Here is a 27314-nt window from a genome sequence, read left to right on the forward strand (position 1 = left end):
TTCACATAGGCTCGTGCAAAGGTCGCATTTGTTTGTGGAAAGTTGCAAATCTAAATAATTTCAGATGTAAGAAGCTTAGTTAGGGCTGTATCCAGACAATATATCCAAAAAGAAATCCGTAATGAAACTATTGTTACTTATGTTAGCCATTTTTTAAAATTTCCACCGAAAGTGCGGAAAAACGTCTAATATGGTTTCTTTTTATAATAGTAAATAATGAAAAAATACAAACGTAAATTGTTTTGTTTTGTTAAGTCACAGTCAAAACATTTTCGCTAATGGTGTCAACAAATTTCTAATTTATTCCATTTTATATTGTAGAAAATTGTGATGTGTTACTTTTTCTACCGCTCTGTATTTTATGTGGAACACAAGTATTCATAGCAGCTACGGCAAATGAAAACAACATACAACACAAACTCGTAAACAATGGCTGGCTCATCGAAACCCCCCACACTGAATAGGTAAGTCTATCTCACTGTGTAAGTTTGTTATGAATATTGCAATTTTTATGCCTTGGCTTGATGCAAGTTATCATTGAATCAATGTGAAGTATTTTTAAAATCTTAACTTGTGTAATTCTATCTGCTTGTTCACCTGGTTCGGGAGGTTTTGACAAAAAGTTACCTCTGAATTCGAAATTGAAGCTGTTCATTAGTAAAGAGTTAACACTTATCAATGATTATTGAGTTTAGAAATCACGGTTAACGAATTGTCTATATGTTAAATTGCTTTAGATTTAATTGACGCCAAATGGGTTTAAAACAAGTTTCACTAGTTTTTCGATTTCTGGCTAATGTCTGAGTGTAAACACCTAATTTGGCAGATTAACAAAGCAATAAAAAAACGAATCAAATCACGTTAACTATTGTGATATGAGTGTGGAAGACCATGAACAAACAAACAATGCTTAGTAGCACCACAACATTAACATTATTACAAAACAAGAATAAACTAAAATAGCAAGCGTTTTCGATCCTTAAAAGAATTTTTTTACATGTATTAGAATTAAAAAAACATACAATGTAACAATAACAAAAATATGGTCTTATCTATGCATTGGGAAACTGCTGTCTACTCACATACGAAATGGTAGCAGGATAAGACCATATTTTTGTTGTTTTTACACTGTATGTTCCTTTAATATTTCTTATATGTTTAAAATTGTTTTTTTTTTGAAAGCTTGAAAAGGACTATATAAATAGTCGAAAACGTTTCCTATTTTAATTTATTCTTTAAATTGAGTATGGAAGAAGACTTTGCAAAGCAGAAAAAGACTTCTTTGAAAGCGTGACTTTAATCTTTTGTAAGAACCCAGCCAAACTAAACGATTTCAAAAAATATCTTTGGCTTACCTGCAAGATATTTTTTTCAAACTGCCCTCTTAGTCCAAAAACTGCCGTCTAAGTCCCAAATTAAAACTGAAATCGATTCTCATTTGGCTTATTTGTCATTCCGGAAAACCATCCTTTCGTCCGAAAATTTTGAGCAATTCAAGGCAACTCTCTACTCTCATTTCACTGCGCTGATGAGATCCATGAGATCGAAGCATTGGCAATATTGTCAGTAGTTACCAATGCCTTTTTAGACATTTTCTTTGGACTAATAAAAAAGAGTTAAAAGTCGTGTAGTTTTCATTTTGTGTGGAGCTACATTTACTTGAGGGGTTATTGATATTTTTTTTATTCCCTGAACCTATGTTAAATTGCAAATAAAATATTTGGCAAGTGTTACCATGTAGAATGCTTACATGATGATGGCAGCAATCGAAAAGCAAGAATTTGAAGTTAGCTCTTTCAAGTTTTCAGTAAACATACCATACAAAGTTAGGGCTGTTTGAACGCTGTTATCAATGTTGCTGAGCTAATTTGCTTCATAAAAAAGCATAATAAAAATCATACCCCATTAAACGGAGGTCTTTAAATTAGATCAATTCATTGAAAGTTTGATTCTGATGAATGGACTCCCTTTTCATTGGCGTTTAAATTTGTTTGTGCTTGCAGCTATAAAAGGTAGAGTAACGCAAATTCATCGCGTTGGCTTGCATTGTTTCTCATTAAGACAACATTTGTGCTGACTACACTGTGCGTTTCATGGGTTCATAAAAATGTTCAAAGTAATGTCGTAAATAACTCGTTATTAGTTCACTCTTACATCATTAACTTTAACTATCCAACTGTTAATAAATAACACACTTAGCACGATAATTGTTCTCTGATAATAATTTTAGCAACCAGCAACCAGTTTCAAAGTGTGAACAAAGGTACAATTTAGACAATTCTTTGGGAATTGCAATGTATGATGCATTATGGTAACAAATGACATGTAAAAAGGTAAAGGGGGGTCCCATACTTGATTCAAGTGTCGGGTATGAGAAGATAAGGTTCTCATTGTACTAAGGAGAGTTGGGTGGTTAGTTCCTTTCTCTCGGCCGCCTTTACTTCATCAACTACGCCCACCCAATTTATTACACCCTGGGTAGAGGTGAGCGGTGTTTTCAACCACCAGCTGAAGCCGGGAGTCGAACCAGGTTTGCATAATTGAACAGCCAACGCCTTATCCGTTGCGCCATCCCACCGCTGACATGTAACCTGGTAAATAAAATTATCAAATAATTTCGTTTATTTAAGAGTTCTAACAGTAGTCTATCATCAGAACGATAAACAATTTCTCCATGAAAAGTTTTCTTTAAAAAGTTAAATGTGCGAAACACCTCAGTTAGCTACTACGATACTACATCCCCACTAGGCTATTACAAATATGTTTTGGTTTCAGTCAAAAGTTTTACAACAGCAAGAGTTAGAAGATCGTGCGTCGATTAATCACCTGAAATTAAATCGCGATTTATATAACAGGATACAGAAAGGGTCAATGCCTAGATTTTTACCTCAAAGTAGCTGGTATAGGAGTAGATGTCGATTTCAAACGTTGGCCAGGTTTGAACAAATCGTCTAATCATTTATGTGGCTTTTCTCCGTCTGCAATACAAAACCTAAGATCTATGAATGCACGAAGTGCCCTGCTGAACTTCTAAACATGCAACTTACAAAGTGCTAGTCCGTCTTCATTTCGAACCGTATTATAATTTTATAGCTTAGCTCTGTGACAGTCAAATGTGCGAACTTTTTCTGTAAAAAAATAAGCTTAAAATTGCTTCAACAGTCGGCAGCAATGGCCGAGTGGTTAGCGCGTTGGGCTCGCAGTCGAGAGCCTGCATGTTCGACTCCAGCCACCCGCACTTGCTGTTGTTTCTCTGGGCAAGAAACTTTACGATAATTGCCTCTACCCAGTGATCGATTTTCGAGTAATGGGTAGTACCAAATTTAAGTCATAAGTAGAGTAGACAACCGGAAACAGACATTGCCGTCGGCTGCAGCGTGGGTCAGGTGTACGTCGGAAGGCGTACACCGATGCATAGCGCTCAAGTCCGCTTTCCCGCAATGCAGGATAAAGATAAACAAACAAACAAACAAACAAAACAATCACAAAACTTGCAATGACTGCTCGACCTAAGAACCAAACGTTCGAATTTCAACCCAAAAACTTCGCATTAATCTCGAACGGAATTAAGAATGGCGGAATACGTGTTAGTGAAGGAATGATGAGGTACCATGTTTTTAAAAGTGGCGTTTTAAATTTATTTCAATATAGCGCACTAAGAGTTTTAGTCTGCTTTAATTTGAACAATTAGATCTTTTTCTACATTTGATTTATGACCCGGTTCAATTTAATTTAATTTTTTCTCTCAAAACAACCCTTTTTCTGACAGCCTTTGTTGCTTTCTTTCTATGACGAAATTCTTTGATACATCGAAAACAACAGTCTTCTTTTGACTGTTTCTTTTATTTTGTGTCATTTGCGTGATGGGAAAGCTAAGAAAAGTATCAGCTACAAGATTCGATGCTTTGCAACACCGTTAAAAATATTAAAATGCTTTAAATTCACACGTTCATCAATCGCTGCTTGGTTAGTGGTTATGCAGTGATATCTGTAGCCTGCTTAGCATGGAAAACAAGTTACTACATAATCTAGTAAGTAATAACGAATGTAAAATGGCGTCCAATATGTGCTAATGAAAGGAAAACCTGTGGCTCAATGTAGAACTTCATCTTATAAATTTTCAACAGTTTTAAATAAAATCCAGCAATCAAGTATGTAATCCCATGGTTTTAATCATTACTGATAACATTACGTTTTTACTTAAAAACTATTTCGGTGTGATGTTACTACAATATCGATATTAATATGCACCATATTTTATGAGTATTACTTTTTGGCGTTTATTAAATAAGGATGACATGTAGCCCCAAGAGCCAACGATATTTTGAGAGTTCAGATGTGTATTATTATTGGACTGAGATGTAAAATGTCTTTACTGGATTGCTGCTTAATCTTTCAAAAAAGCACTATCTTTCTGGTGTTCAGTTATGCCCAGATAAATGACCGACGTGAGGAGTTTTTTATTATTGTAATTAATTTCTACATTTAAATTTGTTTAATTTATATATATTTTTGATAACCTTTGCAAGTAAAACATCACGTAACACCTTGCAAAAGTCAGGTGTTCAAATATTGACGTTTGTTTGTGGTACTGTTTCTCATACAGTCAGCACTTTGTATTGCTGTGGTACTGTGTGGCATTTTGTGATTTCAGCTTTAATTTTCTAAATCAGCCATTATAAAGCTTTTATTAAAACGTGAATTGAACAAAAGCTGGGAAAAACCTTGTTTGATCAACCTGTTTAATCAAAACCAAAGATATTTTCAGCAAACCGAGACTTGATATTATGGCAAAATTGCTAAAAAACCACGACAAACAGTTTTTTGCAATAAAAAAGGCATTGGCAGAGATTGATACTTCCATTAATTGCTTTGTAGCGCTTAACTTTTGTGTTTATGATGGTCTTACAATACCTTGAACGAACCATGAAATGCTCAACTAAGATTTTGCTGGCTCTTACAGAGACTGATCTTCAGATTGTTCAGATTTATCGAATTTCCAAAATAGAAACCATCAATCAGGTTGTTATTAATTTATTTCCAGCTCAAAAAACGTTAATGATAGTCATAATAACGCGTAATGTCAGTATGTAAGCTTCAAATGTAGGCCTATTTAAGTGTTCTCATCAAGCAAGTTTTTTTTCAGCTTTTCTTCAGCCCACTCTGAACTCTATCAAACGTTAAAAACAACGGATTTACTGCTGTTGTTGCCAGCAGTAGATCTAGAAAAAAAATTAAAGGGGAGCACCTAAGTTTCAAAACAGTAAAATCGTAAAACAAAATCGACAATGTAAAAGTTGAAGTCCAAAAATAAAGCAGATTTTTAGAATATTTCACTTTGTTTTGAAAGTTTTTTGTGCATTTTTAACTTCAACAAAGTTTTTTTTATATCAAAGCGCAGACTTTCCAATTGATCAAGTTGAAACTGGAAAATTTTGAGTTACAAATTTTGGTTTAAAATAGAAGTTACGTTTTAAATGATTTTTTGTTGCACCACAAAGGTTTTCTAAAAATTGTTTGTTGAGGGTTTGTATAGTGTTGCGTGTGTATGTGTTGCGTTTATAAAATATCTATCCCATTCACTTCTGAAACATTGCTTGGCTGATGATTTTGGTTAAATTAATGAAATGAGATTGCGCGAGCAAAGCGGGTAAAAGAATTGAAAATAATTGTGTTTTTTTAATTTTAGGGGAGCACATGCCCTCCTAGATCTGCTACTGGCTGTTGCAAAAATCATGTAGGCCTATGAGATGACTAAAATAACTGGTGCTGAATGCAAACAAATATTGAGCAACACTACACTACCATGTTTGCTTCTTTCGCTAGTTTTTTTTTCATGACACTTTTACTAAACGTCCGGTTGTCAGCATTTCAAGAGAGAAGAGAAGCAGAATAAAAAAGAAACTTACTCGAGAAAATCAAACGAAAAAGATGAGCACTTTTCTCGTTAGTGTGAGCAACTTCGCTAGTTTTTCAGGTGTTCTGTGTCTGTTGTTCGAAATCCAAATTGTACTTCTTATCGTTGTACAAATTGCAATCTACGTTGGGTTCGAACGTTTTGTAAACTTGTGAGAATTCCTGCTATTGATTCGAGTGAGTTATATAAGTTATTTGAAGGGTTAAGCGATGCTGGATATATTATTGCAAGTAAAGGGCGTACAAGGCCATTGAAGAAGGAAGTTTGAATCAGGAAATGTCAGTTACAATAGAATGAAAAGTTAAAATCTTGATATGATGGAAACAGATGTTTTAAATTCAACTTTAAGTCATCGTGGCAGTGTGTGTAAGTTTAACGTTTCCAAACGGAATAGTGACAAAAACAAATGAATGAATGACTGACTTTGTCAAGTTTGAACATCAACTAAATGCTAATGCATAATTAGAGCGGCTCCAGCACAATCAATTAAAAGCTTAAGAACTGGAATAGAAAAAAGTCATTTTCAGTGATCACTTTCGTCATTCAGTGAAGGAAGTTGGTGGCAAACTAGGTTGTATTCCCGCTTAAATTGTGTTTGCAAAAATGGCTATCAGTAATCCTCTTATGATGAAGTAAACTCGGATAGAATGTTTTACATACCGTAATACTTGTAAAATCTGAGTAATACTCTTTCATTGGACTAGACAGCTCAACAAACAGGAAGCAGAGCTTCGAATGCATTGAAATATTTACCCGATGAAACAGTGTCAATTTCCCGCAGATAGAAAGTGCTTAGCACGATGTGGTTAAAAGGCAATATTTCTTGGAGTCTGTTTTTAAATATCATAACTTATCGACATATTTCCACTTCATATCGGCTAAGAGATAGTTTTAGACTATGTTCCGTTGACTCGTTCAAGTTTCGCTGCTATCTCGGTTTTGACATGGAAAAAGTCACAACTGTTCTTTAGTATTTTAAGAGCGATTGGAGGGACAATTAGCCTACAAGCTTTTTGTGTAATCCCTATTTTTCCAGTTGAATGACAAGTATGCCTCTTTAATACTTTATCTTACAGATTGGGAGATAATGTTTATTATTCTTAAAGAGGTAGCCTGATTCTAGCTTTAAATGATGCATTGATTAGGTGAGAGACAAGGTATATTTTCCGTTTATCACAATACCCGTGCCTTTGGCACCTTGTAAAACACGATTCAGTAATCAGTAGTATTCCAGTCTCTTTCTAAGGGTAAATGAAGCGCTGTTGCAAGTAGCAAATCTTTCTGCTTTTCTACTAATTAAAGCATAACAATCAAATCGATATTTGGTTTTAACTGACATTTGTCAACCTACTTGCGTAAGTTAGTTTGATTGGTCCAGTTGACTGCGAAAGTTAAATCACACATAGTCACATACAGTTGTCTACACAAAAGTAACTTAATTGCGATATTGTGGTTGAGACAAAAACAAGTTTGAATGAATCGTCGTGTGGCAATTAACCCGTTGATTTAAGTGTTTCTGTGAATTCATTGGTGGAGAAAGATTTTTATCCAAGCTGTCTTCAGAGATAGTGTCACCAGATTAAGCCATAACGTATAAATAACCAAATTAGATCTTATGCAAAACGCGCTTTCATCCCAGCATCGTATGCGTGTTCACTGTTCAGTCATGTTAAAAGCGGCCAGATCACCCTTTGTCCCTTTGCATCAACTTACGCAACGAAGTACGGTGCTGGGTAATCCTATCAAGGGCTTCTCCGGTCTAATTACTGTTTCACGTGTGAATTTCGGAAGAAATGCATGGGTGCCTGTTCAGTGTTCTTGTTTTACAGAGCGCGACGCCAGTAACTCGCGGCAAATTTACTTGAAAATGTTTCCAACAAGATGTATTTTGTTTATTTATTTTTTTAAATCAGATTGATGTCATTTATGTCATTACCTCAGCATTTAATGATCTGTTCTTGGTACAGTATAAGATGGCTTTTGATGTGTATTGGCTAAGTGGTCAATACTGGTTGTCTGATGCTTAGCTACAATACGAGAGATGGTTCGAAAAATTTCAGTTTTTACTATTTCTCGTTTCATCTGGTACTTTGACTTTTGTTTGAAAGATTGAACGTCTATCGCGACTTCTTTGACTTTATAACTTATACCTTTTCGTTTCAGTGGAATTTTATAGAAATTTCTTGCCAGATCGATTTCTAACACTTTGAACTTTCAAGAATTTCAAATGAAGCTGCACTTAATTGTGTGCATCCCACTGATGTTTGTTTGACGTCCGTTTAAGGTTATATCAGCGTAATGATATGATTGCTTTGCTGAGGGTATCCAAACCATTCTTGCATGCCGAAAAGTTTGGGTGATTATCTAAATTGCAGTATTGTTTTATCTACTAATAGTTGAAACGTTCATTTGATGAATGTGAAAGGAAAGTCGAAACATACGAGTTGTTCAAACGTCAGTGAAGTAACAACACTACCCGCATGTTTCTGCTTTACAGTAACTTTCGCATTCTTCAGATGGACGCTGCAACGATTGCTAGAAAAGACAAACCATTTTTCCTAGTTAGATTCTGTTCAGTAATTGCCTCAAATTTCCACTTTTTGACGTTAATTCAATATCTTCTGATGTAACATGAGCGTTATCGCGTCTAAAATTGTAATGATGAGATAATCTCCAGATTTAACAACATAAGGCTTTTTCTGAAAATGAAATGCCAACACACCTGCAGTCATTATTTTTGCTGGCGTTAATTAGCGACTTCAATGTCAATTCCTCTGTTGTTTTCACTGAAGAAACTTGATTGAGTTTTGTACCAGGTGATGTTCTTCTCCAAACCTAAAGAGCAGATGCAAAATAGTTACTGAGTAATGTTTCATTAAGTTGGAAAAGTGTAACATTTTCTGTATTGATCATCTCATAGCAGTTTTCAGTTTTTGCAGCTGGATATTGCTGTTTGTTAAAGTCGTCTTATTATATTCACGTCAGTATTAGTCTTAATCTTTATTAATCGATCTAACTCTTTCGTAATTAAGACAAACGACGTCCGCAATCTGCTGCGGATTATTTCTGTTTGGTATTGGCCATAACCTAGCACTTACCTTAATTTCCTTAATGAGGCTGGTTCTTGAAACAACAATGTAAGTGTAGTGGTCTTTTCCAACCTAACAAAAGCTTGATGAAAGGGAGATTTTAATTTAAACAGCATTTGAATCTGATGGGTACAATTTCAGAACAATCTTTCTAAAAGATTTTCTTTTCATTCAGCCTTCAAACCGTGTTTACAAAATCTTTGAACTGAGGCTCGAAATTGTATTTCCTTTTAGTCAACATGTTGTGAAAAGAAGTTTGAGTAATAATATACCAGCCTGTCAAAAGACTAGTTCAGAGCAGAAAGAGAGGAACTACAAAGGCGGAAAGAAAATTACCTCTACTCCACTAATGAGCCAGTGGAGCTAAGTTGGGTCATTTCCAATTAGCGAGAAGTATCCTCATTTCTGTTTCAAATATAAAACTGATGTCAAATAACCGATTCCCAACGTAATGGTTAGCAGAGAAAATGAACTAGCAACAAGTTTGTATTGGTCATTAATTCAATGTTGAATTTGAAGCTGAATTCGTTCGCATGATTTTTGCAGAAATACTTGAAGTTGTTTCTTCCTGTGTCATATTCAGCGCTATGCCTCCATAGCATCTTTATTTTCTACATTTTGTTTTATTGCACAATCTTAAAAGTACAACTTTCCTAAAATCTGCTACCTTTCTACAAAAGGCCTGCAAATCACTGGAATAGAACACCTTTTGTCTAATTTATCGTTTATAATGAGTCTCGTTAGTTTTCCGACAGTGCCTATCCGATGAATTGGAAAAGAAAGGCACAAAGGCATTTTGTTGCTCCATTGCCGTTTTGTTGCACAATGCTAATGGCAATGCGCGTTCTCAAAGCAAAATAGTCGTAGTAGGAGTGACGACAACGGTCAACCCATATTGAGGGTAAAGATACTGTTGCTCTTTCGTAGGATTGGGTGAGAGTTAGATGAGAGTTAGCTAGTGCGCACCAAACATTGCTTCCTTTGGTTGAAACGCAATTTTTCACCAATAAGTTATCTAGAAAAGGAAGTAAGACAAAAAATGTAAAAAAAAAACAACGAAACGTTTCAAAGTGGTTTTGTTTTGAGCAGCACATATTTTTCTTCGTTTTATAATTTTGAAGTTACGCTGCTGACAGTCTTCTGGGTGTTGTAGTTACAATCAAATGTTATCCAATACAGGATTGTCGCAAAATGAGCGAAAAGGAGTTTCTTCGTCATTTTGTTTGAGGCAATTTCTTACATGAAAAGGCTTTGCTCTATAAAAGTAAAATTTATTGTTCACCTTCGCATAGAAAATAGTAACAATGCGAACAAAGTACCCGACAGCGGGACACAATTGTTAGCTTCCTAACTTCGCACCTGCGGCTTTCATTTGAATTCACTGAACCGTGAAAAATTGAGGACCATGACGTAAATATTTGCCGTTTTTTGTACATTGGGCTTGATGTGGGTTTTCTTACAATTGTACTCTAACGACAACTTTTGAAAAGGTGCTAAGGGGGCCGTTTAAAACAAAACTATTTCGGAATACTACGTAACGTTTTGTATCACACTAATTTTTGTCGAGAATTTAATTGATTTCAGGAATAAAAGTTTTGCATCTTCGTCATAATTATGATACCCTTTTCGACACAGTTTGCCTTGTGAACTGTTGCTAAATTTACAAAGTCAAAGACATTTAAAAAAAGCAGCCGTGAAGCATCATTGCGTCGTCGTCGTCGTGTGAGCCTCTGGGACCGAGGGTCTATCCTTTTATCACCCCAGATTCACGATGTTCCCGGACTACACTGGAAGGTTACTAGAGAGCAGCCAGTCTTTGGTTTCATCATCCATGACACGCAGACCTTCCACTCCGTTGGGTGGCTTGAAGATGGAGCCGGCATAGCAATAAACATAGATGAAAGTATTTACTAAACAGCTTGGAATGAATACATTTCAACTATTTACAACCATAATCTGTATCCGCTAAAACATCTTTTGTGTTGAGACAATTGTTGCAAATGAACTTTCACCAAGTATGTGCATTTTATGAGTAGCTTGACCTGATGAAACCTAATTTTCTCTGACCTATAGCCAAGCTAAAAAAAACAAGTCCATTTTTACATTGATTCAATGTCTGCAAATTTATTAAAAAGAATTGCTTTGTGAATACCTGGACATCAACCTAGCAATTCAAGGGCATTTTGAAAGTTATATACAGTATTTGTCTTTTTTTCCGATTTGCGCTGTAGATGATACAGGTGCAGTAATACTGACTTTAAAAGTTTGTTCGCATTGAAAAACTATAAGTGAAACAAAATAACCACCATTAGACAACAATTTTGAGCTTTCATCAGGAGCCGCCTACCAATTTACACTTTTGGTGTTTTGTGCTCACTTTAATCGTACGTTTTCGTCCCGAAAAAGTATTTTTTCTCAGGCCTGGTGTTTTTCTATCCAAAAAAGTTTTTTTAGAACTGTTTTTCCTCGACTACTTTCTTTTCTATTCAAGTAAATTGCGAAAATGGTTGATAAATAATTTCTTTTATTTTTACACCTGCTATGAGAAATATAGCAATCTCAGTAATGGCTACTTTCCGCATAAAACACACAAAACGAGTTTGCTGAAATTACTGCAATGAAATTCACTACTACAATGTAATCAACGGGAATTTTGTCACGCTGTGTTTACGTTTGAAATTAGAAAAGATTTGATAAGTATCTTTTACGTTACATGGACATACTTTCTGCGCAGAATCATCATACGAGTTGTGTAATATGGCGTGACATCAGTAACCCAGCCAGTCAAAGGTATATTTAGAGCGTCATTTTAACGTCTGGAAACATTGCAACAATGTAAAAAAGCAACTTTTGCTAGCCGGGAAGTTCAATCATTATCATTATTTTATTATCCTCCAGTATAAATCAATTTAAATTGTCGCCACTTGTTGCTAATGTGTCTACCTGACTCAGACATAATCTCTTTACCAGCTCACAGGTGCTGATGTTGGGTTGTTTATTGGTCGGACAACATCAAGGTGTGAAAAGTGTGCCCTGAGGCACAATTCTGATATAACAGTTCAAACATGTTTTAAAAGGCGCGTGCCACCGAAAGGTTGCTCAAATCTGTCTGGAATTCAGCGGAAATGATCGAGTTTCTGGTAACTTCTCAATTCTTAATCATTTTAACCGTGCTTCCTTGATTTGATTGCATTGACGTTGGAGTCTTTAGCTGAACGTAGTTGCTATTTGAAGTGAGGAAGTGTAAAATTCTTTTTGAGAAACGTGGTTAACAGAAGTGACCCTAATGAATAGTGCAGCAGCGGAAGTGTTAAAATTTCTTCTACTTTGCGAAATCCGAGGATTTGATACCATCTCCACTAATGCCGAAGACTTTAGAAATCCGCTCGGTTTGTTTTTATCTTGTGGCAATTAGCACTGTGATGTTCTGTATAATCCAACAATACTAACGCAAGACTAAAGATTATTATTATAGATAGACCTTCAAGCGGTAAAAGCTCATACCGCAACACATAATCCTTTCTCAAAATCAAGGACTCAAATATGTTTCTTCAAACATTCAAGTGCAATTTGCTGACTAATGCAATTTGTCAATATTATTTCCGAACTCATAGTTAAAATATATCAAAAGCTGTTGTCAACCTGTGCCGTAGCTGAAGAACAACTTCTCTTTTTATCACTAGGAATAGTCCGCACAAAAGTGATATTTTAAAAAAGTTATTTTGTCAGTTTAAACTTAACGTCGCAGTATTCGAGTCATCAAAGTACACTGTACCGAGGCATACGGTTTAGCAATTTAGCTACAAACGTCTTTGAAAACGCCAAGTTCGTGATATAATCATACAATTTAAACAAGAATTGCAGCAATTTCCTATCCAATATACACGATCCGTGTCGTTTTTACGTGCTGCGGACATATTTAAAATTTGATGTGGGTTCCCAGTGCTTGTCACTGTAGCCTCAGGGTCGATGTTGGCTGTTGTGCGAACATTATTGCTCTCCTATGTTAATATATGATTCTAAGTAGCCTATAGGCTGCGTACATCCATGGCACATCTAAGTTTATAGAAGTACGCCTCTAGTACAAATTACTACGTCTTATAGAAGTAGCCTACTACGGTTACAATGGGACACATTTTCACTAAATCGCAGCATTGCAAGGTAGTGCAAAGCTAAATACTGTACTCTTGAAATATCTAATATTGCTGTTTAAAAATGAAGAGTAAAGTTAAGGGAAGAATGCCCAAAATTTAGTACGTTGCCCGCGCTGATTATGCTGAGGCCGAGTCACATTTGATTGTCTTGCTTCACCAAAAAAAGTTAGTCCTTTTTACATGAATTCAACGTCAGTCGACCTTGAATCCATGTAAACAAAACTGATTTGGTAAGTTGGGACTTGTAGATGACTGTCAAAAAATTTGCACGTATGACTGGTAATGTTCCTTCATCAAATACTTGTTAGAAAGTGAAAAAAAAAGTAGTATACTTGATTGAGTTTATTTTCTTTTTCAGATGTTTGCATAAACACCCTGTAAGACCGTGTCAGACTAATTTCGTCACTCAGCTTCATTCTCAACGTCATCTAACATCGTTTCTACCAACAAAATTGTCGAAAGACCCGTCTAAATGGATGGTTATGGGTCCTGGTCGTCTTCTTCTTAAAAGGGCATTCAATAATCTGGCTTCTGTCCGTTTCTCCTCAGTTCTTTGTGTTGTTCTTCTGTTTTTACTGGTCAACCGTGGTAAGTTGGTTAACAAACGATTTAATAACTTTTTATTTGTTATCATTGTCAGGGGTGGCGGATAGCCATCATCGCCACCATCATTCAACGCTTTATTTTCGAGCGAAGAACGTGCGTTAGGCTTGAAGACCTCTTGAATCTATTGTGGCCTCTCTTGAAATGCAATGCTCAAATGATAGAACAAATAAACTGCTTTTAATCGCTGTGTTTTAAGCTGAATATTCATAGCGTTTCCAGCTGCTTTTCTTCCAAATGATTTCATTGTTTAATTGAAACAACTCTTCAAACTTCGACAGGCAATTGTCGATGACGTGTGTTTGACTGGTGCGTGGTCGTTACGCAAACATAACGATGCGTCACGTGAAGCTCTGGTGGTGTTTGGGAATGCTATGCTTCCTCAATTCGAAATTTCATCAGACGGTTTTCGACTGTTTGTAAGCTAAAATATCGTAACCCAAACGCTGAGATAGGAATTTTCTTGACTTAAAGTGATTACTGATTTGTCAACAGAAAATTAGCGACGTGAATTAAACTTTTCCCTCTTACATTAATCTAACTGAGTTCAACGTCTGCACGGAGTGCAAGCGAGGTTGATTACCTTGGAAGGGCTTTTTACTTCTCGGTTGCTGATTTGAACATAACTTTTTACGAAAATCTTTTCAGCTTGAACAAATCGTTTAGTCTTTATGTATATCAAACACACAGTTACGCGTAAATAAATTTGGCGTTATGTTTACCACAAGGCGTTCGCAAATGTTGGAAATTAAAACAGTCTCTGCCTAAAACACTTTAAACTTAAAAATGGTCTCTTTGTTCCTATTTGCTGGTAGGCTAATCCGCTCTAGGATTTATATCAACTGCGAGCGAAGCTGTTCTTTATACATCGATTCATCGTTTGCAAACAATGGATCAATGTGTAAAGAACGGATTCTTCCAGCTGGGTATGACTGCTCCATGATTTATGACATACCACAAGTGGTTGATTAAAACTGCAATAAAGGGCGGATCGTATATCCCGCAGAGCGACAGAAAAGTAAACAAAAGATGAACCGCAAAAAATCTAACACAAGATCTATTGCTTTGCGTCGGATTCTTGTGTTGGTCAAGTTACCATGTTTCACAGCTTTTGCTGATACTTTGTAACTTTTAGAGCTTCAACAACACCGTGTTGTGTCCTCACGAAATAATTACTTTGTTATATTTGAGCTTTTGTTTTCGAAGGGATTGTTATATCCAGTGATATAGCAGCATCTTTTTTAATGTCACTGAAGCGATCACAATAATTGTTTGGCAAACTAGCCAGATCCCCTTTTAACACTTATATTGTATCATTGCTTTTTAAAACCAATTCGATTATTGTCACGTTTTTCAATATTGATGTAAGGTTTTACTCAACAATCTGCCACAAACTCTTTGGACCTTTTCAGTTGCCAGTATTGTGACACGTTCCCCTCGTATATCTTGCTGTCCACTTACTGTGCAACAGTAAAAACTGTTTTAACTCCGCAAAGTCCGCTATTTATTGAATTTAAAATTAAGAACATAAGGAAGTATGCCTAGCAGTCTTATGCCTGGCACTTTCACTAAATACTTGGTTGGTTTTAAAATTAAACCAAGCGTACTGAAGTAGTGCCAAAAAAGCCACCTGGTTGCATGCCGAAGTGGCAAGGTTCTTGCAAAGATAGCAGCATCTGCAGAAATAGTAAAAGATTATGATGTGAACATCACAAAAAGTTAAAACCAAGATACAATCCAGTTGTCAACCTACGTTTTTCGGTCTTCATGGAAGTTTCAAACCAGGGACCAGGGTCAATCAATTAGTGTCACTAGTTTGGATAATTCGTGCTGTGATGTAACACTTTTAGGTGTGAAAGTGTAATTACGGTACCTTGCTCCTCAAGTTATTCTATAAAAGTTATCTATTTCATTATAATATGTTGTATATCAAATTTCTGTTTAGGTCAGGGTTGCCCAAAGTTTTATGGGATTGGGCCACACTTCGCTATTCGTAAGTTTTTCAGTATAAACCTAATCCGGAGCAGCAAAAATTCTTCTCTTGAGCCACACTTTGGCCACCCCTGGTTAAGATGTTTTATCTAACCGCTGTTTGGAAGATGCTTTTCAAATTTGTGTTGTGACCCCTCGTTTGAATGAAGTCTACAGAATGTTTGTCATTTTTTTTCTTTGTAAACTACGTTGTCATGATATGAGATTTTGCAATTATTATTGCTTTATTTGAAATTTTTAGTGCGACCCATTAAAAATAGCCCATTCACATTTTCTACCGTAAGAAAGCAAAGACCTTTTTGCCCTGGTTGTGCTTATTTTGCGCTTGCCTTTACACCGTTTATTAACGCCTTGGTTTATGCGTTTGCAGTCTGCCGTTGGTTGTTGTGATAACATTTGAATCTTTCTGAACTAACTTATCAAAACAGTTGCTGTTGCTTGGTTGTTTGTGAACTGTTCGAGTGACTGAAGGGTAAAATTACGTTAGCCTGGCATCAACAAATATAAGTTGCTGGAAAATTAGCGTAATTTTGTTGCATCGAAAGAGAGTGATCAAAGAGCTATTTCAATGTTATTTTAGTGACAAGTATCTGAATTATCATGAAAATTACCGGAATTGTCTCATTTTTCTCACATCAAACTTCTATTTGCAATTTAAAAAAGTTTACGCATGTGATCTTTACCTCAAGGCTTGAAGATTTTTTTTCTAGGGTTTTACCGTTTTTTACTCTGACATTTTGGGGAAAACTTAATGTTCATTAAAATGGCGACTTGGGGATAGTCAAACCTATTACTGTAGCTAGATTGCTCACTTTCTTTCCGCAGTACGCTTAATCTCAGTCCTAACGTCTAAACACATGCATGCATTAAAATTAAAACCTTTACAAGTTACAAATTCTGTCGGAAGAGTTTTATTCTGCTTCTAAGAGTTTGTCAGGTTATAGCTCGAACCCTCTGCCACTGGCAAGATACAATAGTGTGAGAACTGGGCCTTTACTGACAGTATAAATGCATATGTGTTGAGATAAAGTATGGCAGCGGACTTTTTGGCATGAAACGGTGACTAGTAGCCCCATTTTAAGCCTACCGCCCCTGACAAAAACGTTTGGCGATGTCATGCTTACAAACCCGTTACAAACGTATATCTACTATTGTGTCTTTAAACCAGCGATTAAACTGAACTTTGAGATAAATGGGTTTTTGATGGTGTGCCCGTAACACCAGTAAACATCCAACTTATCATTCACTGCTGTTAAAACTAAAAATTTAATTAACGTGTCACGTGTGCTTTAATTAGATTATGTCAACATTGCAACCAAGATTGAGTATGCAAGTTCAAACAGCTTTGAGAAAGCTTTTAAAATTGATCGCCTTTGGTATATTAAACATAACATCGAGTAAATCTTCAGGCATTAACATACTTTTAGTGGAATGTTTACCTAATGTCTTCAATTGTTTTTCTTATTTGGAATTGAACGCATTCACTCATTGAAGTTTACTTTGACAGAAAACTAATTAGCAAGCAATTATGTGCAACTTGCTGGTTTTTTTTTTTACCAAGCATTAAGGCAGCATTTTGAACAAGCTGGCTAGTCTCAGTAATCTACACCATGGACTTCTAAATAGTAGCATCTGGACTGGACACTCAGTGGTCAACATGAGGCCAAACAGTTGGTACAACAGTTGGCCAACAGTGGGCCAACAGGGTTAGTTACTTGGCTGTTGGCCCACTGTTGGCCAACTGTTGTACCAACTGTTTGGCCTCATGTTGCCCACTGAGTGTCCAGTCCAGGTGCTACTATTTAGAAGTCCATGCCTACACATTGAAACTTATTCTGCCCAAAGATTTTTCACCATCAACCTGCAAACCAAGCATTGTTTTCTCATGAACTTTTTTTTTTGCAGCTGCTGGACGTCAAAGCACAAGGTGTAAAGTCGACGGCTGTATCAATTCTTACAAGCGCGCTGATCGTCATCTGCAAGCGGCGGAGGAAAGGTCAGACGACGACCAAAACCTTTCCAGGCGACGCTGTCGGGTATTGAAAAAGTTAAATCGCTGCTTGCAGAAGATGCAGAAAGCTTGCCGAGGAAACTTAATATTTCACTCAATGAAGCATATGAACGACAAAAACTTGCTATTAATCAACTGCTCTGCAAAACCAAGGACTCTTTCACCAAGCATTGTGCGAACCATACCTGCGAAATCAGACCCTAAAACGTTTTCTATCAACGCGACTTTAACACCGCCTTCCTCACAAGTAACTGAAAGGGATACTTGTATGTACACTGGTACTCCTAACTATCGCCACTGTGGGCTGTTTGGTGATCCCCATTTGAGAACCTTTTTTGACAAGTTCTACACTTGCAAAATAGAAAGGACTTGGCCTCTGGTAGAAAACGACTATATGGTTGTCATGGTAACCAACGTGCCTGTCAAAGAAGGAGCTTCAGCCACGGTGACAACAAAGGTAAGATCTGCAGATAGAACAAATCAATTTTGTGATTATTTACCGATCGTAAGAAAGCAGTTTTGTATAAAATTTAAAAGGTAATTATACCACAGAGCAATAAGCTAGAACAGTTGAGAAGTCATATCTCCTTTCAATCCACGCCAATGTTGGACTTGGACTTGCTAACACATAGTTGTCTTCTCTGAGTGTTTCAAGGATCTTATACCAGAGTTTTTACTTAACCCAAACAGCTTGTAATGTACAGAATTTGAAAAATATTTTCACTTCAAGAAACGCAGTAAAATGGTTGGTAGATCGTGTAAAGCCTTTTCATACCAAATATTGAATTGGTCAGAGTTGAACCAGTCTATGGTTGAACACTCTGCAGAATGGCGTGTGTAGTCCATGTAGCCTACTATATAAGACTAAGAGACCCCTACAAAGTTTGAATTTCGATCCAATTATAGGAAGCCACAATTAAGCCTTACATTTTGAGAAAAATTAGCTACTGAGGTAATAAGATCTTAATAAAACTAAAAGAAAATATGGCCTAAAATTCATGTGGTAAATTTATTTGATTTATTCCATCACGACTATGAAAACAATACAAGACGACGATACCAAAAAGAACTGACACTTTATATTGTTGAAATGTATCAACTATTTAGTTAAGTTGTATCGACTATCGATTCGTTGCGATAGAGCCTATAACACGTATCTGGGTCGCTAAATTGGTACTTGTGGCACTCGTATTTTTCAGGCTCTATGAGAGGTTTTTCTCCACGTTATTTCAAAAGTTTGTTTTGAAAAATCGAAGTGTTGTGATGGGAGTGACGTTAAAATATTGAAATGATTAGTGGCAAGATGACTTTGTCCGTTGCGTTAATGGAGCTGTTTTGATGTTCATATGCGTCATTGTACCAACAGCATTAAACCGGTATCATGTAATTCACAAGTGACATAATGAAAGCATGAGCTAAACGAGAAAGATACCTTTCTTTTTTATATCCTTATATTCAGGCGCAATGCTATCTTAACCTCTGGTGGCCTGTCTTCACACGTTATGATCCCTTGAGTATAATTACCTTAATACAGTTACAGATATAGCCTTTATAAAAAGTGATCTGTGAAACTCTCCTGATATAAGTTGTTGTGATTTTAATGATGTTTTTTTCATTTAATGGGCAAAGTTAGTGGAATGTGTGACTGTGAAGATTGGTTGTACTCAAGATGAACTCGATACCGCATTCATTGCTGCAAGTTTCATATTTTGTAGTTGCACCGCTTGTGTTGTTTGTGAAACAGCTATTTCGAGGCTGTGAGGAGGCTAATGCCTGACGTCTTCTTACAAAAGTTGCTGTTCTTACAAAGTCGCCTTGTATAATAATTCTTTCAAAATAAGAAAGAAAATTGCTTTGAACAATTGCTATTCACCACAGCATTATCGCGCGAATTGATCTCTCAATGAAAAATATTTGCCACAAGCTGAGGGTGTGAGTGCCAATCCAATGTGCTTATCCTTTTGAAATATTTTCTTCGTGCTGGTAGGCCTACTGACTGAGCAAATACATTTGTGTTAACTGTGATTTAACGCAAATATGGGGTAATCGTAAACGCAAGATGTGCGTTAACGCTGTGAAATATATAGATGAAAAAATCATTTGTGTGGTCTTGAGGACAATTTTATGAAAAGCCCAAGTTAAAAATTAACTTTACGTTCTGCCGCTATAAATCTTTATGAAATGATAGCTCAATTCTTCTTACGTGATGTTATCTGTGGTTAATGACTTGCCGTTAAAGTGGATAGTTTTCTACATGGACCTGGTTTTCATGTCTTTGTAGTCTAATTAGCAAAAAAATATAGCCAAGTTGACTTGTTCCTGCATCAGTTGTTGGATGTAAGCTATTTGCAATGGACTTGTTGGCTGCTTTACTTTCAGTTTCACTTTCCCAGTGCCCTAAACATGAATCATCCCAGATACTTGTTCAAATTGTAGACGCACTTTGAAATTGGCCGTTGAAGCAGATAGTCGCTTTTAATTGTGGCTTGTAATAACACCTATCTTTTTGCAAAAAACGATTACGACGTTCATGCACACCCTGGTCTTTCGCCACAACTACTATAATCACAGTAGCCTAGCCAGTGTAGCTACACTTTTCTTTCTTCACTTGTTCATCAAGCATTTTATCACCTTTAAATCGGATACGCATTTATCATTTTATCATAACATAACATGGTGATTGGGTAAAAGTTGTTGCAGTCATTTCCAACTCTACAGTATGTGACAAAGACCACCCACGTTTCGAGTAGGTGTTGACGCTGTTTGTGTTATCGCTTCTACAATTCAATACCAGTCTCCCTGTGCAATCATTCTAAGAATTTGAGGCGATATATTTGAAATACTGTCATGATTTAAGTTTGGCATGAAGGCTTTCCTTGGATAGCTTTATCACGGTTTAATGCATCAAAACATTTTCACTGGTCCTTCAAAAGAAAGTTTAATATCTGTATCACAATATTCTCTATCAACTGGCAAGGAAAAAATTTGACCTAATATCTTTCTGAATCATATTCTCAATAACAATTATTCTCATTTAGAGATTATGTGTACATTCGACACTTCACTCTAGGTAGGCCGCTAGCAAAACGTACAATTTTGTCTATACATTTTTTTTTTCAGGATCAACACAAACTGTAGTTTATCATGTGTGTAAAACTGATAAACACGCAGTAGGCTATATTTCTAAACAGTGTTTGTATGGGATTGATTGGCAATAGTCCCTGTTCGTGCTCTCACCGAAAGATTTTGGCGTTCAACTGAATGTGCAGTTTATTGCTTTCCGTTTCAACCATTTTTTAATGAAACGCTTCTGAGTGCTGTTCTAATTACACTCGATTTTCCGATATTGAAGTGGCTTTAGACTGAAAGGCCTCCACCAAAACAACAAACTTCGTAAGAAAAGCAATAAAAGCCAGGTGTTTCAGTTTATTGTTTGTGGAGATGCTGAAGTAGCATCGATTTCTTTTATATTAAAAAAGGAGCCCTGTAATCAGTTGAATTCGAATTGTACAACACGCCTGGTCTATAGTAACATGAGTCCGGTTCTTTGCTTTCTTGAAGTAAATACAGTATGTTGGTTTCTTTCAAGCAGGTGTCAAGGCTTTTGTGTCTTCTTCCGCTCGTTGATATCGATTGGAAATGTATTGGTTGAAAAAAGTATGCTTTGTAAATATGAATAGCCTACATGGAAAGGCAATTTGAATCTGCGATTATGTTTTATTTAAATGTGAGAGTGATACTATCATTTGTACACCTGCAAGTTACAAGCAATAAAACTGACTGCGTTTATTTTTTTGTATATTATTTCAAAGTACGTCGTTACATTGAATGACTCTCTCAGCGCGCTTTGAGTGGTTACGCGCCCGACTCAAGATCAAGCGGTGCTGGTTCGGCTCTAGGGGTGTGCGCTTGAGCAACGCACTGTCAGGACTGCTCTTCATTCAGCGGGAATGGATGAAATAATTCCCTGGCAACAACACTTCAACAACAAGCGGAAACTTCACTCTTGTCAATCTCGGTGATCGAGCCTGCGTCAGTGATTCAAAGCCTCTACAAGTATGCGAAACTGCCAGGATTAAGGTCTCAAAGAAGCTTTCTCAGTCCGAGGATAAAGTTCCAAATCAATCGATCAGTTTTTTTTTCTTTAAATCAAAACAAATCAATCAGTCAAGGGGCCATTCTAGTTCTCAGCTCACAGAAGATCCTTTTATCGATTTAAACATAATAATCAGAACAGGGCAGCAGTGTTTCACACTTAACTTTCAACATGTTAATGTTTGTTATTTGATACCCAGGTGCTTCTTGCAAGTTCTTTTTTTTTCGGTTAAGTTTGTTCTAATTATTTGTATTATTATAAATCTTGGGGTCTGCGCTTGTATGTTCCATGTTTACAGAATTATTAAATTGGTAAAATATTAGCATTTGAACCTTAGATAGCATAGGATGCCATAGGGATTTTATTTGGAAATAGTTTCACAAGCTCGCACTGCTCCCAAAACAAAGTGGGCACTTGATCTTCGACACTTCACGCCTGAAGTGTCCCTAGTGCCTCGATTTGTCTACTCTCCAGTTGCGGAGAGTTTCGAGATTTCGTTGGTAGTGTCAAGAGGACTTATTGTGATGCAAACAAGTGAGATGTTAGTTCTCAATTCTAATTGACGAACTGTGAGTTGGCTTCGCTTTGTCCTCGCCTTTTTTCGCAACACAAATCTTTACTTCTTTAAAACACAAGTTTAAATTTTTTTATTCCACCTTGGCTTTGTGAAGGTGCTATTTTCAGAAAGGATTCAATAATTTATGACGAGCGTACGTATGTTCAAAGGTTTTAACTTTACTTCCTTTCCGGAAATTGGTTTATTTTATTATTTTAACCTCTGAAAGTTCAAGCGAGTTGCAGGGCAGGCTATACGTGTCTGAAATGGCGTTTTTTAACTGAAATATTGGAATCAAGGCCTAACTCTTTAGTACTCAAACATTTAAGTTTCTGTTCCTTGTTAAGTTCTTTGGCGATTAGATACTGTAGTTGCTAATGTTTGTTTTCACAGGCCCCCGTTTTTAAAAATTATTCCTTGGCCGTGCCTTACCCAAGCATCATCGCACATGCAATGCAATACTATACATAGCCCATGGAGGTCATAGTTTGGAGTGTTCGCACAGGTTCCCATATTTCCTATGCGATTTATCCCATGAAAAGTCCACAAAATTTTGTTTTTAAAGTTTAATTTTTGTTAGTCATGTCTGTGCTTTAGTTTCCGATTCGAGACTTGGGTGAAATGCCTCAAAACTAATGGATTTGTTTTCAAAACAAAAGTGTGCTTGTGCCAATATAGTTAGCGACCTCCCGAACTTTGCGCAGTTGTGACGATATTATTTATTTATGCAAAGAAAATTGGCGTGAGTTGAAACAGCTGTGGCTTGTGTTATTAACAACGTGTTGTGATAACAAAAATTTAAACAACTCCTTTTTGAAGCTGGCCAAAATGATTTTGCATGCTAGTTTGACGCAACGGTCACCTAGCAATAATAGATTACAACATACAACACCTCAAAAAGTACGGCATAGCAAACCCAATTCGCTATCTGGGTTGGCTTGGCTGCGAACATCGTGAAGTACGAACACATTGAAACCACTTGAAAATTTTAGCCCTGCCTCTTCAAACTGCTCCAAATATCTCGCTTTGTTGTGAAGTTCTACAATCGCTCAGACCCACGCTAAAATTTTCTCACCTTCTCACGCGTGAACTGCGTGGATTCATAAGTTTATGCTTCGTTCAAATTGCTTAATTTAAGGTATGTTTTAAGGTATGTTTTTGATACTCTTAAGCTCAGTATTAACATTGAAGAAGATTGGCTTTGTTGTGACATAAGCATACAACACCAAAGAGATGAACAATATATAAACTGTGAAAGCAATCAAACAGAAAGATTTGTTAAATAAATTCACCTATCATGGCGTCAATCCTTTTAAATATACACAAAATTTTAATGTATATCCACTTTAAGCCATGACGTTTGTGTTGTAATATTTATTTATGTATTTGCAGATCACAGTTCTGATTAAACCTGCTGGAGAATGTTCTGGCCAGCGGCATTACGTTGCAACCAGTGAAATACTTCCAGGAGCCTTTACGGATGGAAGCTCTGTCAGTGGCAGTGTGGCCGTTGTTGAAGTGGTACCTGGCCGCCATGTTGAAATTCGAGCTCGTTTTATTGCTACAACGATCATTATTAGATCGGTCGGCAGCTATTTAACATTTGCTATTCGAATGCCACAAGAGCTAATCAAAGGACTAAACTCAAAGCCGCAACTTTGCGCCGATGGTTGTTTGCCTGATCAACGTATCACCTCAGCAAATCAAATAGAGAGTCTGAATGATGTTGTACATGCCAATGCAAACCATCAGATTGTTTCTCCCGGCCAGAGCAAAGAAGCCATCGCTTTTCCTGGTAAAAACAACTCACCTTTCCGTGATGACAGTACGGGATCTTCTGGAACGCTGTATAACGCACATTCAGGCCGATCACTGGCAAACGGTGACAATCCAACTCCGACTTACTATTCAGAAAAAGAAGCTCGGATAAAATGCCAACAGATCATGCTTGCTAAGATCGAACACCAAGACCAGGCACAGTATGGCAGCCGTAGCGAAACGAAAACAAAAAATGAGCCGAATCAAAGTGAAAAGTTGAACCAACTTCCAACCTCGAGGCCTGTTTCATCCCGAACTGTTTCCAACCGTAGAAAACATAAGAAAAAGCGAAGAAATAACAGAGTGGCCGCTGAGAATGGGTCACACAACGACATGAGTCAGTCCTCGTTTAACCAGCTGTTCAGCACCGAAGAAGGGGAAACCGATACCGTTTCACCCCGAAAATCGTCGAGCAAGAGACGACGGAATCGAAAGAGCAAAAATAAGAGTAAGCGACACGCCGCAGACCGCGACAACTCTGCAAACAACGAACCGTCAATAGAATCTCCGGCTTGCTCAACTAAAACAAACAGTGATGACACATTGTTGAACTTTTATTTTGAGTCCTGCGTTTTTGATTTAATCACGACAGGCAACGTCAATTTCACTTTGACTGCAAGGGCAGCATTGGAAGATGTCCGGAATACACACGTGCTAAAGGAAAAGGCTCCAGGAGCGTCTATGGAAGTTATCAAACAATGGCAGCCCGAGAATGTTCAAAGCAATATTGAATGTCCTGAATCTGTGTCTAAAAAAGACAACAACGGGTCTGGCAGATTGTCAGGTATAACCCCGTCGTTTCTCTTGTGTCTTGCACTCAGTTGCTTTTACACCAACTCAATTTCGTGGCTGTTCCTTTCTTCAAATAACACTGTGGCAAATCTAAGACGTCAAGAATTCCAACATTATTTTACTTTTCTTGGTTTGGAAAGGACTTCTAACTTATTTCGTAATGTGGGAGCGGTCCGATAGCACTCGCCCGTCTATGATCTCAAAACATGTTTTTAATGTTGTTACAACAATATTGGTACTTCGTTGAAATGCTTATTGTTTTCATAAGTTTATATTGCGTTGTGTTTTTATTTGTTTAAATCGAATCAATGCAAGAAATGTTTCTTTCATCATCAGCTTGTTTTCCTGAAAGAATTTGCGATATTTTTTTATTTAGGAATACAAGTTCTGCAAATCTATTGACAAGGTTTGACCTAGTGGTTTCTAAACTGGATAGTTTCTGTAAAAAATGATTCCAAACACAGATGAAAGTTGAAAAAAACGAAAGATTTTTAAGCTATAACTTCCCTTTTTTGTTTCATGAATGTCTTGGCTAGTGTCCTTGATCAAGGTAACCTACTACAAGAAAAACAGTAATAAGGCCAAGCTACGATTTTGCAAATTGGTATTCATCTTCATCACAGCCAGTTTAAAATAACGTTTCATACGCGTATCGTCAATCAACTTATTTATTTTGTTTTTACAGCACGTTACCTTGTTTGTCGGTTGCAGAGTGGTGCTACTCTTCTCACTAAACAAAGTAGGCTAAGCTTACATCAAGATCGTCATTTTTGTTGATCTCACATTAAAACCACAACTTTTATAGTAAAGCTGTTCGTGTTCAATCCAAGGTGTTGTCTCAATATAATTTTGTTGTTTAGTTTTATGCGATTCTGAAAAATGTAAACACTAAAGGAAGGCGCTGTTATGTAGCTTATCAGTTTGTTGAAGAACAATTTCTCTTTTCGGCGCAATAGAAACGTTCAAAAAGAAGTTGAATAAGCATTTTTTTTCCTTGAAGTTCTTTAACAAGAAACACATACACAACACTCGATCAAGCAGTGGAATAATGCCTACTCTCTGCACTCTTGCAAGAGATTGAAGCCAAGCTCAACCAGTTGCTTCATATTCTTAACAAGACTTCTTGCAGTGCGGTTGCTCTTCAATGACACATTCAATTGGAATCGACAAAGCTGCATTGATTTGATGTTTTCTTGCGCTTTATTTTTGTATCAATTGAAAACATTCGTATCACGAAACCAGGAAGTCTAAGCTTGGATCAAAGCAATGAAAAAGTTACCCGCGTTACGCAGTTAGGTGGTACTTCATTTTATTTTCTTGCTGTTGTCTGTCAATTGTTTTTTACGTACAAATATTAACAAACGACAATAAAATGAATTTAAAAACACCTACCGGTATTTCTCTTTTAGAAAAGAGCGTTATCTCGGATAGACTATGAGAAACATCACGTCAAGAGATTTAAACAATCTGTGAATTTTTTCGCGTATAACTTTGATGTAAAATTAAAGCGATTTAGTTCTTACGGCAGTCACGTATTAGCGAAAATGCAACAGAATGCATTTAAAAGCTTTCAAACGTCTTCAAAGACCAATCTTCCAGACGTTAGCTGAACTGACTACACAACGTGCGTTACATATTCTGTGCTAAACGATTTATTAATCAAATTAAATGGTTCGCTTGATGACTACAGAAAAGCATAGGCTACTAGCCTACTTGGTTATGGCTTTACGTGCCAACTTTCACATAAACATCTATTCAAGTACGAGCAGCTGCTCACCAAGTAGAGAATAGTCTGTTCATCGCATTGAGAAGCTGCCTGGTGATAAAACATTCATCCACAATTTCTAAAAGTTGCTGATATGCCGGTTGTAAGAATTTTAGATTTGTGGATCCAGGTGGCCATGGTGGATCTAATTCTGTCATCGCTGCATAATTTCATCATCGGATCAAGGAAATACACACGTCATAACCCAGACAGCAATCGTCTTTCGACGTTGAATCAATGTAAAAAATGACTGATTATGCTGTCTGAGGAGAAGCCCAAGAATCAAATATTGAATCACTGTGTCCGTGACAGTAGCCAGCAGCACTGTGATGAATTTGATTGGTCGGTTTGAATCTTTTTCCTCGGACTGACTAAGCCTCTGATGCGTTATTTCTTGGGTTATTTAAACAAAATTGGCGAAAAAAGCATGTCCTTGCATAGCCAATACACCTGCCGCATATGAAGCACACATTGCTACAATTTAGCGAATGACAGAATTGAGCATATCTTCACAGCTGCAG

The 27314-nt window shown here is 36.8% G+C and overlaps 1 protein-coding gene across 1 annotated transcript; it reads left to right on the forward strand.

The window, feature by feature from the left end:
• Positions 1-325: 325 nt before the first annotated feature.
• LOC145772694 (uncharacterized) lies at positions 326-26405 on the forward strand. The gene is made up of 4 exons (XM_082584566.1): positions 326-464; positions 13519-13748; positions 17661-18223; positions 23811-26405. Exons 1-4 carry the CDS (start codon positions 430-432, stop codon positions 25206-25208), a joined length of 2226 nt encoding a protein of 741 aa, XP_082440692.1. The 5' UTR covers positions 326-429; the 3' UTR covers positions 25209-26405.
• The last annotated feature ends 909 nt before the right edge of the window (positions 26406-27314 follow it).

The sequence above is a fragment of the Aplidium turbinatum genome, chromosome 6, assembly GCF_918807975.1.
Source record: "Aplidium turbinatum chromosome 6, kaAplTurb1.1, whole genome shotgun sequence".
Taxonomy (NCBI): domain Eukaryota; kingdom Metazoa; phylum Chordata; class Ascidiacea; order Aplousobranchia; family Polyclinidae; genus Aplidium; species Aplidium turbinatum.